The sequence below is a fragment of the Hydra viridissima genome, unplaced genomic scaffold (assembly GCF_058129835.1).
Source record: "Hydra viridissima isolate aposymbiotic clone 2 unplaced genomic scaffold, HvirCarnegie_v1 scaffold_1, whole genome shotgun sequence".
Taxonomy (NCBI): Eukaryota; Metazoa; Cnidaria; class Hydrozoa; order Anthoathecata; family Hydridae; genus Hydra; species Hydra viridissima.
In genome coordinates, this window is record NW_028324300.1 from 40,160,075 (window position 1) to 40,175,206 (window position 15,132).

The 15,132-nt window shown below is 26.8% G+C and overlaps 3 protein-coding genes and 1 pseudogene across 4 annotated transcripts in view; 2 read left to right on the plus strand and 2 right to left on the minus strand.

Moving 5' to 3' along the window:
• Window positions 1-15,132, plus strand: part of LOC149894961 (uncharacterized) — a 273,741-nt pseudogene that overhangs the window by 146,708 nt on the left and 111,901 nt on the right.
• Window positions 1-15,132, minus strand: part of LOC145182165 (uncharacterized) — a 233,601-nt gene that overhangs the window by 80,725 nt on the left and 137,744 nt on the right. The window lies entirely within an intron of this gene.
• The window catches only part of LOC149894967 (uncharacterized), a 195,445-nt gene that overhangs the window by 37,510 nt on the left and 142,803 nt on the right, over window positions 1-15,132 (plus strand). The window lies entirely within an intron of this gene.
• LOC149894968 (NACHT, LRR and PYD domains-containing protein 3-like) overlaps window positions 1-15,132 on the minus strand; it is a 21,536-nt gene continuing 6,404 nt past the window's right edge. Inside the window, exons 2-5 of one of the 2 annotated variants that reach the window (XM_090076767.1) lie at window positions 7,132-7,419; window positions 4,784-4,804; window positions 1,580-2,914; window positions 1-1,458 (exon numbers count right to left, since the gene is read on the minus strand). In XM_090076767.1, coding sequence (XP_089932893.1) covers window positions 1,406-1,458; window positions 1,580-2,914; window positions 4,784-4,804; window positions 7,132-7,417 — 1,695 coding nt within the window. In that variant the 5' untranslated portion in view covers window positions 7,418-7,419 and the 3' untranslated portion in view covers window positions 1-1,405. Of the gene's footprint in view, window positions 1,459-1,579; window positions 2,915-4,783; window positions 4,805-7,131; window positions 7,420-9,608; window positions 9,693-15,132 lie in introns of those variants that run through there. The other variant, XR_016449241.1, reaches the window with a different exon arrangement.

Here is a 15,132-nt window from a genome sequence, read left to right on the forward strand (position 1 = left end):
TAGTGAAGTTAAAATAGCCAAACGTGTGAATTGTTCGCGAGCGTCAGCTTAAAAAATAGTTAAGAAAACATAATGAAACTGGTGATGTAGTGGATAAAAAGAGGTCTGGTCATCCAAAGAAGGTAAGCTAACGCAATGAACAGTTCTTAAAAATAACACCGCTACAAAATCGCAAGAAATAAGCGCAGAACTCATTTAAGATCTTAAAAGAGCAAGTGGAACTTTAGTACATGCATCTGCTGTGCAATGATCTTTATTAAAATCTGAATTAAAAGGCTATGTAGCAATTAAAAAACCTTTACTACGCAAAGGTAATGAAGAAAAAAGATTAAAGTTCACCAGAGAGCACAAAGAACGGCAGAAAAATCAATGGGACAAGGTATTGTTTACAGACGAATCTAAATTACAAATATTTGGGACAAATAGACGTCAGTATGTTAGGTGAAGAAAGGGAGAGGCATTGAAGGAGCCATGTCTTGCATCAAAAATCAAATATGGTGGAGGGAATACTCAAGTTTGGAGGTATATTTCAATAAAAGAGGTAGGGGATATTGTTAGAAAAACGGAAAAGCTTACAGGTGAAAAATACAAAAATATTTTACACAACCATAATGTGCCTTCTGGACGACAACTGATCAGGGATTATTTTATCCTACAACAGGATAACGATCCCAAACATACTTGCAAATTAGTTAAAAATTGTTTGCCAAATCTGCAAGAGGAGGGAGTGCTTCAAACCATGCTTTGGCCTCCTCTGAGCTCTGATTTGAACATAGTCGAACATGTGTGGGACTACTTAGACAGAAAGAAGATGGAAAAATTGCCAACAAATGTAACTGAGCTTTGGAATGTTCTTAAAGAAGAATGGTACAATATCTGTATCACATTTATTGAAAATCTATATAAAAGTATAAATAAAAGGCTCCGAGATGTTATTGTAAAATCTGGAAAAAATAACAGAAAAACCATAAAAGTAATTAATGAAAACAAAAAATTGCATAAGAAAATATATAATCTAAAAGAATAAAATGAGAGGAGAACTAAATGACTGATAAAAATTAATTATGTTAAGCCCTAAATCTATATGTTAATAAAAACGAAAAAAGGCATTCAACTGAAAAACGTGTTTTAAATATTTAATAATGATCTGCATAAGTTTAGTCTCTTGTCTATTTGAAATATTAAATCTTTTGGTGGCCATCATTTTTTTGTTGCTTTTTTTCAGTTAACTGATATTTTTATTTTAACAGAGACAGTCACCATATTTAAAAGTTATTACTTAACTTACCAATACAAAAAATTAAATTATTTGAGTCATCTGGAAAAGATAAAAACTTTCAATATAAATTACAAATCAAATGAAGTTTACAATAAAAAAATGAATCAAAAATTGATTCTAAATTTCTTAAACACTAGTCATGAACTTACCTAGCACAGCATGAAGCAAGGAGTTTCTTTCTTCATATAAAAAAAAAAAAAATGAAAAATCGATACATTTTCACTACAATTCACAAACATGATTATCAAAGGAAGCATAAAACTGGTTCTAAAATTTCTATAAAACTTTTCATGAACTTACCAAACATGGAGTTACTTTCCTTCTTTGAAGTTTTCAAGTCAGCAAGCAATCTCAAAAAAGGTCTTCCATTTTCATTTTTCAGACCACAGATCATTGGCAAGCAGCTTTGCAATTTTCCATTACTAAGAATCTCCTCAGGACTCAAATTAATGTGTGCATGTAGTGAAACACAAAACTCCATCAAAGTCAGATGAACAAACTGATACTGATAACCAAGCTGTGACTCAACTTTTTCAATGAAACCTAAATCATTGCTTTCAATGTCACCAATATCTTCAAAATAAACTTCTATTTCCTTTTGAGAAAAAACAACTTTGCTTTCATTAAACAAATGCCAAGCAACTTTACAAACTTTTAAAATGAATTGCTTGCTACTCTCCTTTTCCATCAACTTATAGAATGGTTCATTGTTTCTGTTTATATGCTTTTGCAAAAAGTATACAAATATACAGCAATACAACTCTGTTGTACTGAAGAATGATAAAGAACCCCTGAGCATAGATGAACCAATAACTGTACACATTGCTGATAAGTAAAAAGGGACAGACGCCATTGCTTTAGCAATTTGAGATGAGTTAAGAACATCTTTTATGGCTTCTTTTGCATTTCCAACTCTTTCAACATACTCATTTATTCCAAGGTCATTAAAACCCATTATTTGAATGACTAACTTCTCCCTACATTCTGTCATTTTATTTTTATATTGTAATATAGCTCCAACTCTTCCAGCAACAACACATTTGTATTTGTGAAAGTCCAAAACATCTGCTAACACATTAACGATGGAATGATTGCTTGGATTTAGAGGATTGTGATTTATTAGTTCATCCAAATAAGCAAACTCATCCAACCCATCTACTACAAACAACAGTGAAAAGTGTTCACAAACATCAGATTTTTTAAAAACATTTTTGTAAAAAACTGCTAGCAACTCCTTTATGCTAAAAACATTTTGATATAGGTTTAACTTTCTGCATTCAAGATAAATAACAAGATCGACTTTTTCCCATAAGGTATTACTGGCCCAGTCAAGTAAGCATTTTCTGAGCAAACAAGTTTTTCCAATTCCAGCAATACCACAAATCAAGAGTAAAGGTAGTTCTTTTGAGAATACTTCATAAAACTCAATTGGTTTGTAAGTTGTTTGTTTGTGAAGGAACAACTCTAGCTCAGCAATATTTAAAGTATCTCTCTCTGTATCGTTTGCATCAACTACTGTCATTTCTACAAACTTGTTTAAAAAATCAACATTAGTGGGACTTATTACATTGTGTTCAAGTTGATCCATTTTGCCATAAGTTGTTTTATAAAACTTCTTCAGTGCTCCACACATTTCTGAAAGAACATAAGTATAAAAAAAGTGTTTGGTGTGAGTTCAGAATAGAAAACTTAAAATTAGAATTTGAATAAAAGCTAACAGGGGATTATTAATACACTCTGATATCCAAAAATACACAACCAACAGCATTTTTTTTGTTTTTTACTTAAATTAAAACAAAAAAAAAGTTTTATTTAAAAAAAGAAACTTTTTAAAATCTTCGTTTTTCAATGGAAAGGTATTAAAAGCAAAGTTGTAATAGCATCTAATGAAAAATTTAAGATTGTTAAAAACAATTTTAAATATAGAACAATAAAAAATTTTAAAAAGCTAAGTTTTAATGCTTTTATAACTATTTTGTATATAATGTGTTTGTGTGTATATTAATTATTCCCCTTGTCCTTCTTCCCTATTTCCTGATCTTATCACACTTTTTAAAGTCAACTTTATTATATGAATTTTAAGCCTTTATTGTGTGACCAATTTGCTTTGGAGGCTGTTTTTGTATATTCCTTTTTTTTATTACATAGTAACTTATTATAAAGTTATTCAACTGAACCAATATTATTTTTGTTGTTATTAGTACTTTTAGTGATTTTATTATTATTGTTATTATCATTATTATTGTATCAACAATAAAAATAATAATCATTATAGCAACAACAACAACAACAACAAATAATAATAATAATAATAGTAATAGTAATAGTAATAATAATAATAATAATAATAATAATAATAATAATAATAATAATAATAATAATAATAATAATAATAATAATAGTAATAATAATAATAATAATAATGATAATATCAACAACAACAACAACAACAATAATAATAATAATAATAATAATAATAATAATAATAATAATAATAATAATAAAAACAATAATAATAATAATAATAATGATAATAATATTAATAATAACAATAATAATAATAATAATAAAAATAATAATAATAATAATAAAAATAATAATAATAATAACAATAATAATAATAATAATAATAATGATAATAACAATAATAAAGACAGTAATAAACAATAATAATAAAGACAGCAATAACAATAATAATAAAGACAATAATAACAATAATAAAATTAAAAATGATGATGATAACAATAATAATAATAAAAACAGTATCAATAATAACAGCAACAATAAAATTAATATTAACAACAAATAATATTAACAACAATAAAAATAATGTTAATAACAATAAATATAATTACAAAAATAATACCAACAACAACAGAAATAAAAATTTTTACATTAGCTATAAGTAAAGGTAAAGAGAAGCATCAAGATAATACTGAACTTGTACAATTATCTCCCACCATAACTCCAATTGAATGAAATTATGATGGCAGATCATTGCTGACATTAAATGAGAAATTATCTAAAAAATAGATGTGATAAAGAAGAACAGTTTATTAAAATCATTATTATCATAAAAAACTGCATAAAAAATAATTGAAAACAACCGCAAAAATGTTTAGAAAAAATTTAGCATAACTTTCAGTTTATTTTTATATCACTTATAAAACCCACAAAAATCTTTTACAATTGGCTTGTTTCTATAAAATGTTTGGATGTTCTAACAGAGAAAATATTTTGAAGAGGTCATCTGACTTTAACACACTTTCTTAGTTTGTAAAAGTTTGGATATCACAACTCCTTTCAACTTCATGACTTTTTCAGAAAAGATAACAATTTCACAACTAGCTGTTTCTAATCATTTGAGCTTTGCTTGAGGTTTTAACAGGTGTTAGAAGGAAGTGATAAAGTCTTTATAAAATTTTGTCAACTACTTTTTAATTTTACATAGTTTATTGTAACTAAAAAATATTTTATTCAAAAAGTAATTTGACATTTGCTTACCATCTTTATGTTGTTCTGCATCTGGAAAAAAGAACAGAAAAACCATAAAAGTTATTAATGAAAACAAAAAATTGCATAAGAAAATATATAATCTAAAAGAATAAAATGAGAGGAGAACTAAATGACTGTTTAAAAGAAAAACTGAATAGATAAAAAAACGAATGAGTCTTTTACTCAAATGATTATAAATATAACTTTGAATAAGATTTGAATAAAGTTTTTTTTATAATAAATACAAGAGTTAAGAAATGAAATCATTTACCAACATTGAACAGAAACTAAATAAAAAGTAACCATGACAGTTATACATTAAATGTGTTAGAGGAATTATCATATATTATATTTAAAAAAAACGTCAGGGGAATCAAAAGACTAAAAAGTAATAAAAAAAGACTAAACAAATCGATACAAAATAATAAATAAAAACAGTCTTCTACTGAATTGGAATAAAAAATACAAAGAATGTAAAATCATTTAAAGTTGAATCTCATAAAAACTAAATTTAAATTCAAACAAATAGAAATTTGATGTTTTGCAAATTAAAACATTTATGTAAACAAATAAGCAATTTAAAACTTCACAAAACAAAACCACATTCTGGTAGCAATAACAACAATAACAACAACAACAGCAACAATAATAATAATAATAATAATAATAATAATAATAATAATAATAATAATAATAGTAATAATAGTAATAATAAAAATCATGATGATGATAATGATGATGATGATGTTGATGATGATGATGATGATGATGATGATGATGATGATGATGATGATGATGATGATGATGATGATGATGATGATGATGATGATGATGATGATGATGATGCTGATGATGATAATGATGATAAACAAAAACAACAAGAAAATAACTAAAAAAGTAGCTATTAAAAATATAAGGTCAGAAAATTACAACTTAATACCACAGCTATGCTATTAATTTAAGCATCAGAGAAATTAAGCATCAACATTTGGTTTTTTGATTTTAAATGAATTAAGTACAAATTTCTATAAATATCAATCTTTTAAGATAAATCAAATTTTAGAAAGTTTACTGAAGTTGGACTCTTTAAAAAAATTTCTATTAAGCATCATGATGCTTAATAGAAATTTTTTTAAAAATCAAAATTTGAAACGAAATGACTAAAGTAAGACAACATTTTGCTTTTCTGAAAAAGATTGAGCTAATTGGATGTCTTAATTAAAACATGCTTTTAATCACACATAAATTAAAAAACCTGGCAACTTAAAGAACGCAAACCAAAGTACACATTCTTTAAATTATAAATTAACCAATAATAAGTTGAGTTAAAAGTAAAATGCTTTAATCAAAATAGTCTGTAATAATAAAAGTAAACCAATTACAAATTGCAAATCGCTTCACCCAAAAAGAACCTCAAGAAAGGTCCTCAATTTTCTTTTTTCAGTCCGCAGATCATTGGCAAGCAGCTTCGTATTTTTTTTATTACTGATAATCTTTTCAGGACTCAAATTAATGTGCGGATATATTGAAGCACAAAACTCCATAAAAGTCAGGTGAACAAATTAATATTGATAACCAAGCTGTGATTCAAATTTTTCAATGAAACCCAAATGACCATTTGCAATTTTATCAATGTCATCAACAATTACAACAAAATTGACAAAACAACAGAGTTGGGTCTAACTAATTATTTAGAATTAATAATAGAGAGAATAGGTGACGTTATTGGTGTTAATCATGTGTGATTAGTCTTTTAAAATGTTATAAAGAAACAGGATCAGTTTGAGAGTGAAAGACCAAAAGAAGTAGACTGAAGTAGATGAAAAATACAACAAATATTGTGTGCTAAAATGAACAAAGCAAGGTGATTATCTTTATCCATACATGTTCTTGATAAACCAATTAAAGACCTGGGTTTTTCAGCAAAAGAACAACATAACAACAAGATAATGCCATGTCTTTCAGCAATAATTGGCTAAGATTGTTTATAACAAAAGAAAATCAACACAATGACTTGGCTTGCAACAGCCTATACCTTAATGGCATTGAAAATTTGTGGGCTTGGTTGATTCAAAAGCTTGCAAAATGGCAATCATTCAACAAAAATGATTTGATTAAAAATATATATTTATAAAGTATTTTACTTTTTCCAGCAAGGATTGAAAATGCTTCTTCAAAGATAAGAGTTATTTAATCGTTAAAAATAATTATTGAAAAATTCAATAATTTAACAAAAACAACTTTTCAAAAAGAAGTTTTCTTGAAAATTTTTTTCAATTTGGAATTATTATGAATTATTATGAATTATTATTATGAATTATCTGAAGAGAGACATACAAAAACTACAAGAAACTCACCCAATAACGTTATATCTTGTAAAACATCATTTCTTCCCATATCTTTCAGAGAATTCTGAATGCGTGTTCTGTAATCATTAGGATGCTGTTGATAAAGTTTCTTTAAGAAAATTTCAATTTTACACTTTCCTCTCGTCAAATCATCATGACCTATTAGATCAACACCCACATCATAATCTATATGCTCAAGAGTAGCATCCACATCATTAAAATGAGTGCCACGTGCAAATAATTTCCATTCTGATCCAACTTTATCTTTTAAAATATTCACTATTTTGGCATCCATTCCTAAATAAAAATTATTTATCACCTGCTATACTATGAATACTTTAATAAATTGTATGACCTTCTTTTCAATAATTTTCAATTAACAAACATATATTTTCTAATGTGTTTCATTACCAATTTTAGTACTGGTTACAAAATACAGAGGTTTAACTGATATAAGAAACCGTTGAGTCACAGCTCTCATCAGCATGAACTACTTGAAAATGAAACAAGTGGCAAACAACTTAAGTTCTTTAAACATTTTTTAAATGAGGGACTGACTATCAGAACTGAAACTAAAAAGTTGACATCAATACTTTCTCCTGTACCAACCTGTGAAGAAGATGAGTAACAACATTAACAGTTGTTACCCATTAAACCTCATATCTCAAAAAAAATGATTTAAATCCTAAAATGTTTAATTTACAATAAAATTCAATTCGAAAAATCTGAAAACTTAGCATGTTTAAGTCTTGTCTATGGACCAGGAAAGAAATGATACTGATATTGTTGTTGTAACTAGAGTTTACACTGAAGAGAAAGAGCAATCACCACACTAAGTGAGCTTAAAACGTTGCTTTATCTCTTTTAAAAGCCACCAATAAAAATTGACTTACATTTATAAAGATTCAAGTGAAGATTCAAATATAACTTAACAATACTATTGATGTCTATTCAAGTTCTGATACTGCCAATACAGGAAATAAACAGTGAGACTCCAGTCTCTATTTACATAAACTTTTCATTTTTGGTACAAAACATTACATTTATATTATATTTATATTATGTTTATATTATATTTATATGTAATTCTGTTACAGAAAGTTCTACAACATTTAATGACGTTATGGATTTCATAGCTTTAATAGTTTTTTACAAAATTTCATAGCTTTAATAGTTTTTTACAAAAATAGTTTATATTATATTTATATGTAAAAGTTCTACAACATTTAATGACATTATGGATTTAATAGTTTTAATAGCTTTTACCAATCAAAACCAAAGAATTTTAAATATGTGTTTGCAGTTATTTATGACCATTTTTGAAGGTTATTTTAGGAAAAGCATACCGTATAAATAGAGGAGAAAACTACATTATATTACATTTATATTATATTTTATTTATAGATAACAGTGATTTCAATTTATAGCAGTTGTTATATTTTTTGATGAGATTGATACTATATTAATTAGTATCAGTTGTATTAAATTGGTGACAGTCATCTTTTACTTACGGATAAAAATTATTTTACTTATTGAAAGTTATATATATTCAAAAGTAAATTTGAATAGTTTTCAAAAAAAAGAACGAAAAAAAGAAGAAAAACAATAAAATTATTTTTTTAAAACTCCCATTTTCCTTTTTTTTTTTTTTCTTTTATATTTAATAAAATTTGAAGATTGAATCAAGAAAGAAGATAATTATTAACACCATTCAAATTGGCAACAAACAATACTTCATGCAACATAACATAACAGCAACGCCCTCTTGTTTTATAGCAAAAACTGTTGATTATCATCAGATTAATTTTTTTTTAAAAACTGTTGATTATCATCAGATTAATTTTTTAGCTTAACAAAGAAATGGGCTTAATTGATATTTGGGTTAAATTGACACATGAGATTAAAACTTTTGTAGACAATATCTTAAAAAACAAACCTGCCAATTTCGTTTTTTTAAAAAAAGAGTGTAAAACTAATCTCTAGTGTATTTTGATAAGAATATTCAAATATTTCTTTTTGAAGTTATTCGAATATTTTTCAAATAATTTTCAAACAACTAAAATTTTTCCCTAAAACTTTTTTATGCTCACTAGTAAGCAATAAGTAACAATTTGTAAGCAAAAAATAAAAACAGGCATTTCAATTTAAGAAAAAAACTATAAATGCTATACAAAGCATTGCAGATTTATTTCAGAATCTTAGAATTTTGAATGTCTCAACTTATATCAAATGAATGATAATGATATAGATGAACAAAAGGTGGTGATGTCACTTGCAAATTGTTCAATCTTAAATGACAAATTCGTTTGGTTAACACTTTTTCTTTTAAATGTTCAAAGTTTGAAAACGCTGTATGCAATGATTAATAATCAGAAAAAATAAACCTAACAAAAAAAGAAAAGTCAAACTGATTTAAATCGAATTCAAAAACTGATTTAAATCTTCCTGTCAGCAAAGAGCAATATTTGTTAAACTTAAATTCCTACCTATTTGACAAGTTGTTTTTCTCAAGCAAAGGAGTGTAAAGAGTCTGAAGTCTAGAACTGCGCTGCCTTAATCATCTATTTATGTTTCGACAACTTCCGGTGTCACGTTAATAAGTAGCTTGTTAAATAACTAGAAAAACAGTCCTGCGCATGCGCAAACATATTGCAATTCTCAAAATAAGGATCCTAAACCCCAGCTTTAAAAAAGTAGCTGAGATTTTTAACGTAGAAAATGGTGGTCTATGACTATTCTGTTACTGATGTTAAACAATATCTTTGTGATAGGAAAATTAAGGAAGTTTTAAGTTTGAAACAGCGTAAATCATTTCTAAAATATGCAAAAAATGTTCAATTTTTTGGTATGTATTGACGTTTAGAATATCGGCTTTTAACTTTGAGTTTACTTGGAGATAAGTTATTGCAGATATAATATATAAATAAATATTCTATAAAAATGCTATGGCTTATATATTATTTAAAAAATCTATTTTTAATTTGAAATTCAGCCATAGCATGTACTGTTTGATTTAAAATGTGGCACGTTTGGCTTTATATGTATATGTATATTTATGTATATGTATGTATATGTATGTATGTATGTATGTATGTATGTATGTATGTATGTATGTATGTATGTATGTATGTATGTATGTATGTATGTATGTATGTATGTATGTATGTATGTATGTATGTATGTATGTATGTATGTATGTATGTATGTATGTATGTATGTATGTATGTATGTATGTATGTATGTATGTATGTATGTATGTATGTATGTATGTATGTATGTATGTATGTATGTATGTATGTATGTATGTATGTATGTATGTATGTATGTATGTATGTATGTATGTATGTATGTATGTATGTATGTATGTATGTACGTTATGTTGGCGCGTAGGATAGAAAATTTTTTTGACAACCAGTTTAGTGAACGAAAAATATCTGCTTCGACAACTTTTTACTTATTCGATTTCGGCCAAAATTTCTGTTCAAACCACTACCAAAATGAGCCAAAACTTTTGTGAGGAGATTTTTTTAAGTTTAGATAACTTGTTCTTAATTCAGTGTGATCATGACGTTTTTCTAATTGTAATCGTTTGTGGGTAAATCAATTTTTAATTACGACAGTTTTAGCAATTTTAATTGAAATTACGTTTCATAACTGATTCAAGTTACTATTCTCAAATCATTCCTTCAACTTCAAATATTAAAATTTTTTCACATGTTCTACTTTTTCTTTAATTATGTTACAAACTGATCGTTTAACTACCTTATGTTCCATAAATCCAACTATTCTGTGTGAGACTTTAAAACCATAAAAATGATTGAGGAAACTAATAAAATTAAATTACTATCAGGTTCTTTATTTACGATTTGAATCTGAGACTTCTCGTAAACAAGGCAAGCACCATATTAATTTTGTTTAATTTTTTCGACAATAATGACTGGAAAAAAAGACAAAAAAAGAAAACTCTATCTATCTAAAAGACCTTCGTTTGGAAGGCAAAACTTTATCAACATACATCGCCAGAAATGTTTGTCTTTATCTGAAACAAACACGCCAACTGTTGAAGCAAGACGTCTGATTGGTGACAATATTACATATTCATTTATGTTTGTAAATTTTATTTAAATATTAAGATGAACTTGCGAATGAAAATAGAAAGGTCAAAGAAAGTAAATGACCCAGAATAACTACTTGCTGTACAGTCAACGGGTTAATACCCGAACCCGTTCGGGTATAAACCCGTTGAATAACTGATATCCCGAAAACCCGAAACAATCATCGAACGGGTTATCGAGCACCGACAGCTGAGGAATCGAACCCGATAAATTATCGGGTACCCGTTCGGGGTATTGAACTTTTTTTTACTTGAAAACCCGAGCCCGTTCGCTTTTTGCTTTGTTGACATTTGACCCGATGACATTTCCTAATGTAGACCGTCAAATCATCCAAATTTTGATTTTGAGGTTTGAAAATTACCATGATGTTTTTGAGCATAAGTTTTTGAATGTTGGTTTTTGATTTGTGACAAATTTCCTCTTTATAAAGAACATTAGAACCCATGATTAAAGAAATTTAAAAAAATTAATATAGCGCACTTTTTTTAAGATCTTTGGAATGACATCTAATATAAAAATGCAGTGTCAAAAAAATAGTTTATAGTTACCGAATATCTTAAATATACCGTAGATTTAGCCTAATTCCGAACAAAATCTTACTTAAAGTTGAATTACTCCGCTTGCTTTTTGAATTTCATATTAATTTTTTTAAATAAATAAACTGGAACCTAAACTGAATCGAACCATATTTAGCAACAAGTATATTCATTATAAAAATATTGTTAATTTTTAAATTTAAAAAGTAAAGTTTTCGTTCGGAATTAGGAACACGTGTTCCTAATTCCGAACGTACATATCAAATTCTAAAAAATGGCATTTAATTTAAAAAAGTAAAAAATTTTTACTAGCGTGGACCTCTAGCTTAGAGTTAGGTAAAAAGATTTTTAAAAATTAAAATTACTTTTATCTTAATGTAAGGGTATCCCATTGTGTTGATGCAGAATGTGCATTATCTATTTATTACATCCTGTCTTCCTTTATTTTTTTGTAATCAGTTAAAAAAAAAAACCTTCACAGTCATTGCCTGCTTCTCTCAGTTAACCAGAAGAAATCTCAGTTATTAGTATCAGGTTTGTTAAGATAAACAAGACGTTTACAAATTCAATAAAAAGTTTAAAAGCGTTTATAAGTTTTTAAGTTAATGTCGTCAAAATACTATTATTAAATGTTGTTGTTAATTACTTGCACGTAAAAACGCTAACTTTTGCAAAAAAAAGTGCATTCCAAAATCTGTTCGGAGTTTGGGAAACGTTTTTAATATGCAGAAAAGTGTTGTTTTTAAGATATCTTACGAAGTATTGCTAATTTTTGACAATTTTTTTTTTCAGATAAATAATCACCAACAAATTCTTCATTGAACAGTACGCAATTTAAATTGTCTTTTTTTTTTTTTTAAGTCGGTTTTATTTTTGTTGTTTTTTCAGGGTTTTAAAAAGTCTTTTGCTTGTAATTAAAAAATTTATAGGTATAAATTTATATTTTGAAAATATTTTTTCATATTCTCAGTACCCTAGTCTTCCAATTTATTAACCAGTTTTCCATTTAAAAAGAAAAGAGACAACAATAAGTGAATTAGAGCTGTTCGGAATTAGGGACTGTTTGGAATTAGGGAAATCTACAGTATGCCTTCAAATTAAATTTTGAACTGTTTTTACCCATAGCAACCTTAAAAGAGTGACACTAAAGGGCGAGTTTTGCAAAATTTGGCGAATCCTTAAAAATTAACCAAAGAGCAAATAGTTTCAGTCATCTAGTGGAATTAGTACATTATAACTCAATTTATTAGTTCCTTGCAAATGTTTTTTTTTTTTAGGGTTTTTTGTCAGTTTTTTTAAATTTGACTCACGGTGTGACGTAAGATACAAATTATTACGATATAATCTTACAATTAATTCCGTTAGCTGGAATATGATCCCTATTTTACAAATCAAATAATGACGTTTTTTATGAAAAATACGTTCGATTTTCGGAATATCAAAATTACCCTCGTTCGCGATTGAACTGACGCAAATTCGTTTAATCGCAATCATAAGTCTCTTTAATTCCTACCCAAAATAACACTTTGCATTAAAAAAATTCGCAAGTTGATGTTAAATGATATTAGCTAGTTGTCAATTTTCTTATTTATATATTTTCTTATTTATATATTTTTCTTATTATTATATTTTCAATTGTCTTATTTTTGATAAGCAGCACACAATAAGCAGCTCTCATTAGCATGATTGTAGTTCATGCTGATGAGAGCTATAACTCAATTAAACATAATAAATAAAATTCAAATTTTAGTCTTTAAATGATAAAGTATTAAAATAAGGAATACTCAACTTTTCTCCTTATTTGTTGCTTATATATTTGTTGCTCATCGCTTGTAAGTGGGCATGAAAAAAATTTCATGGAAAAGTGTAGAAAATTACTTGAAGAATATTAGATTAAGTTCAAAAAGAAATGTTTGAACATTTTTTACAAAAAAGTCAAAATACTCTATTAGCTAGTTTAACATTATTCATTTTGTAAGAAAAGTTCTAAATAAGCCTCAAAAAACATTTGGTTTTTTGTGATGTTGTCTAAAAGATTTTTATTCTAAATCTAAGAGGTTTTTTTCAATCTAACTGTTAATTAAACCCATTTGAAATACTATTCTTTTTTAAGCTTAAAAATTAATCTGTAGAGAATCAGCAGATTTTTTAAAAAAGTGCTTTTGCTATAATATAAGAGTGTCTTGAAAGAAATAAAGATTAATAAAAAAAAAAAGAAAAAGATTAAAAATTAAGGAAACTCTTAGCCATTTTTCCTGTTACCTGAAAAAAAAGTCTGACCCTGGGATTAAATGCTCATCAATAGCAGAATCGTAAAAAGCTGAAAAATCTCAGGCTCCTAGGATTTCCAACCCAAACAAGTTTCCAAACATATTTCTAACCAATTAAACACATTCCTTTTTTTTTTAGAAAAGAATCAGCAGTAGTTTTAAAGAATGTGCTTTTGCTACAAAATAAGAGAGCATTACAGTGTTGTTATGTTAGTAGTCAAAATTTTCTAAAAACTTGTTTTACACTCTTTTTACTTCATAAGAAAAGTTTTTTCAAAAGAAAGTTTAGTTTTATGATATTGTGTTCAAAAATGTTATTCTAAATCTAAGATACCTAAACATGAATTAAATTCAATTAATCTGAAGAAAATCAGAAGATTTTTAGAAAGTTGCTTTTGCAATAAAATAAGAGTGTATTGCAGTAATGTTATGTTAGTACTAACACTAAAATGTTTTTCCTTGTGATTAGAGACTGCAATTCCACTATACATATTCATTCCCTGTATTAGCAGTATTAGGACTCAAATATTTATCTTTTTTTTTTATTAAGTTATATTTCAACCTAGACATAAATTTCAATTCAATCCATTTTTTTTTTAATGACTTTTTAAGGAGACAAAACAACATTTTAAAATTACACTAACTAAATTTATTTTATAAATAATATTTTTCTCTTAGGATTGATAATTACGATAAAACACCACCCACAATGGAAGACCATCTTTATAATGCAACATTTCTGTTTGTGTTAAGTAAAAAGATTGGGGAAGAGTGGTTAGATTTAGGGCGATTTTTATCTTTAGAAGACTCAGAGCTGGATGTTATCGACCATGAATACAAAAATGTTGGTGAAAAAGCATATAGAATGCTATGCTATTGGAGAAACCAGCAAAAGTTTCCCACTGTATATGTCTTAGTGAGTGGGTTGTATCAGGCAGGATGAGTTGATTTGATAACTATGATAGAAGAAAAGACAAGTATGACTGGAATTGTTTTTTTTCTAAAGTTATTGTGAAGCCGTAGAGCTTAATTATATGCGGACGAGTAGGAACAAGTTTTATGTACATACGTGGCGTTTTTAAGAAGTTG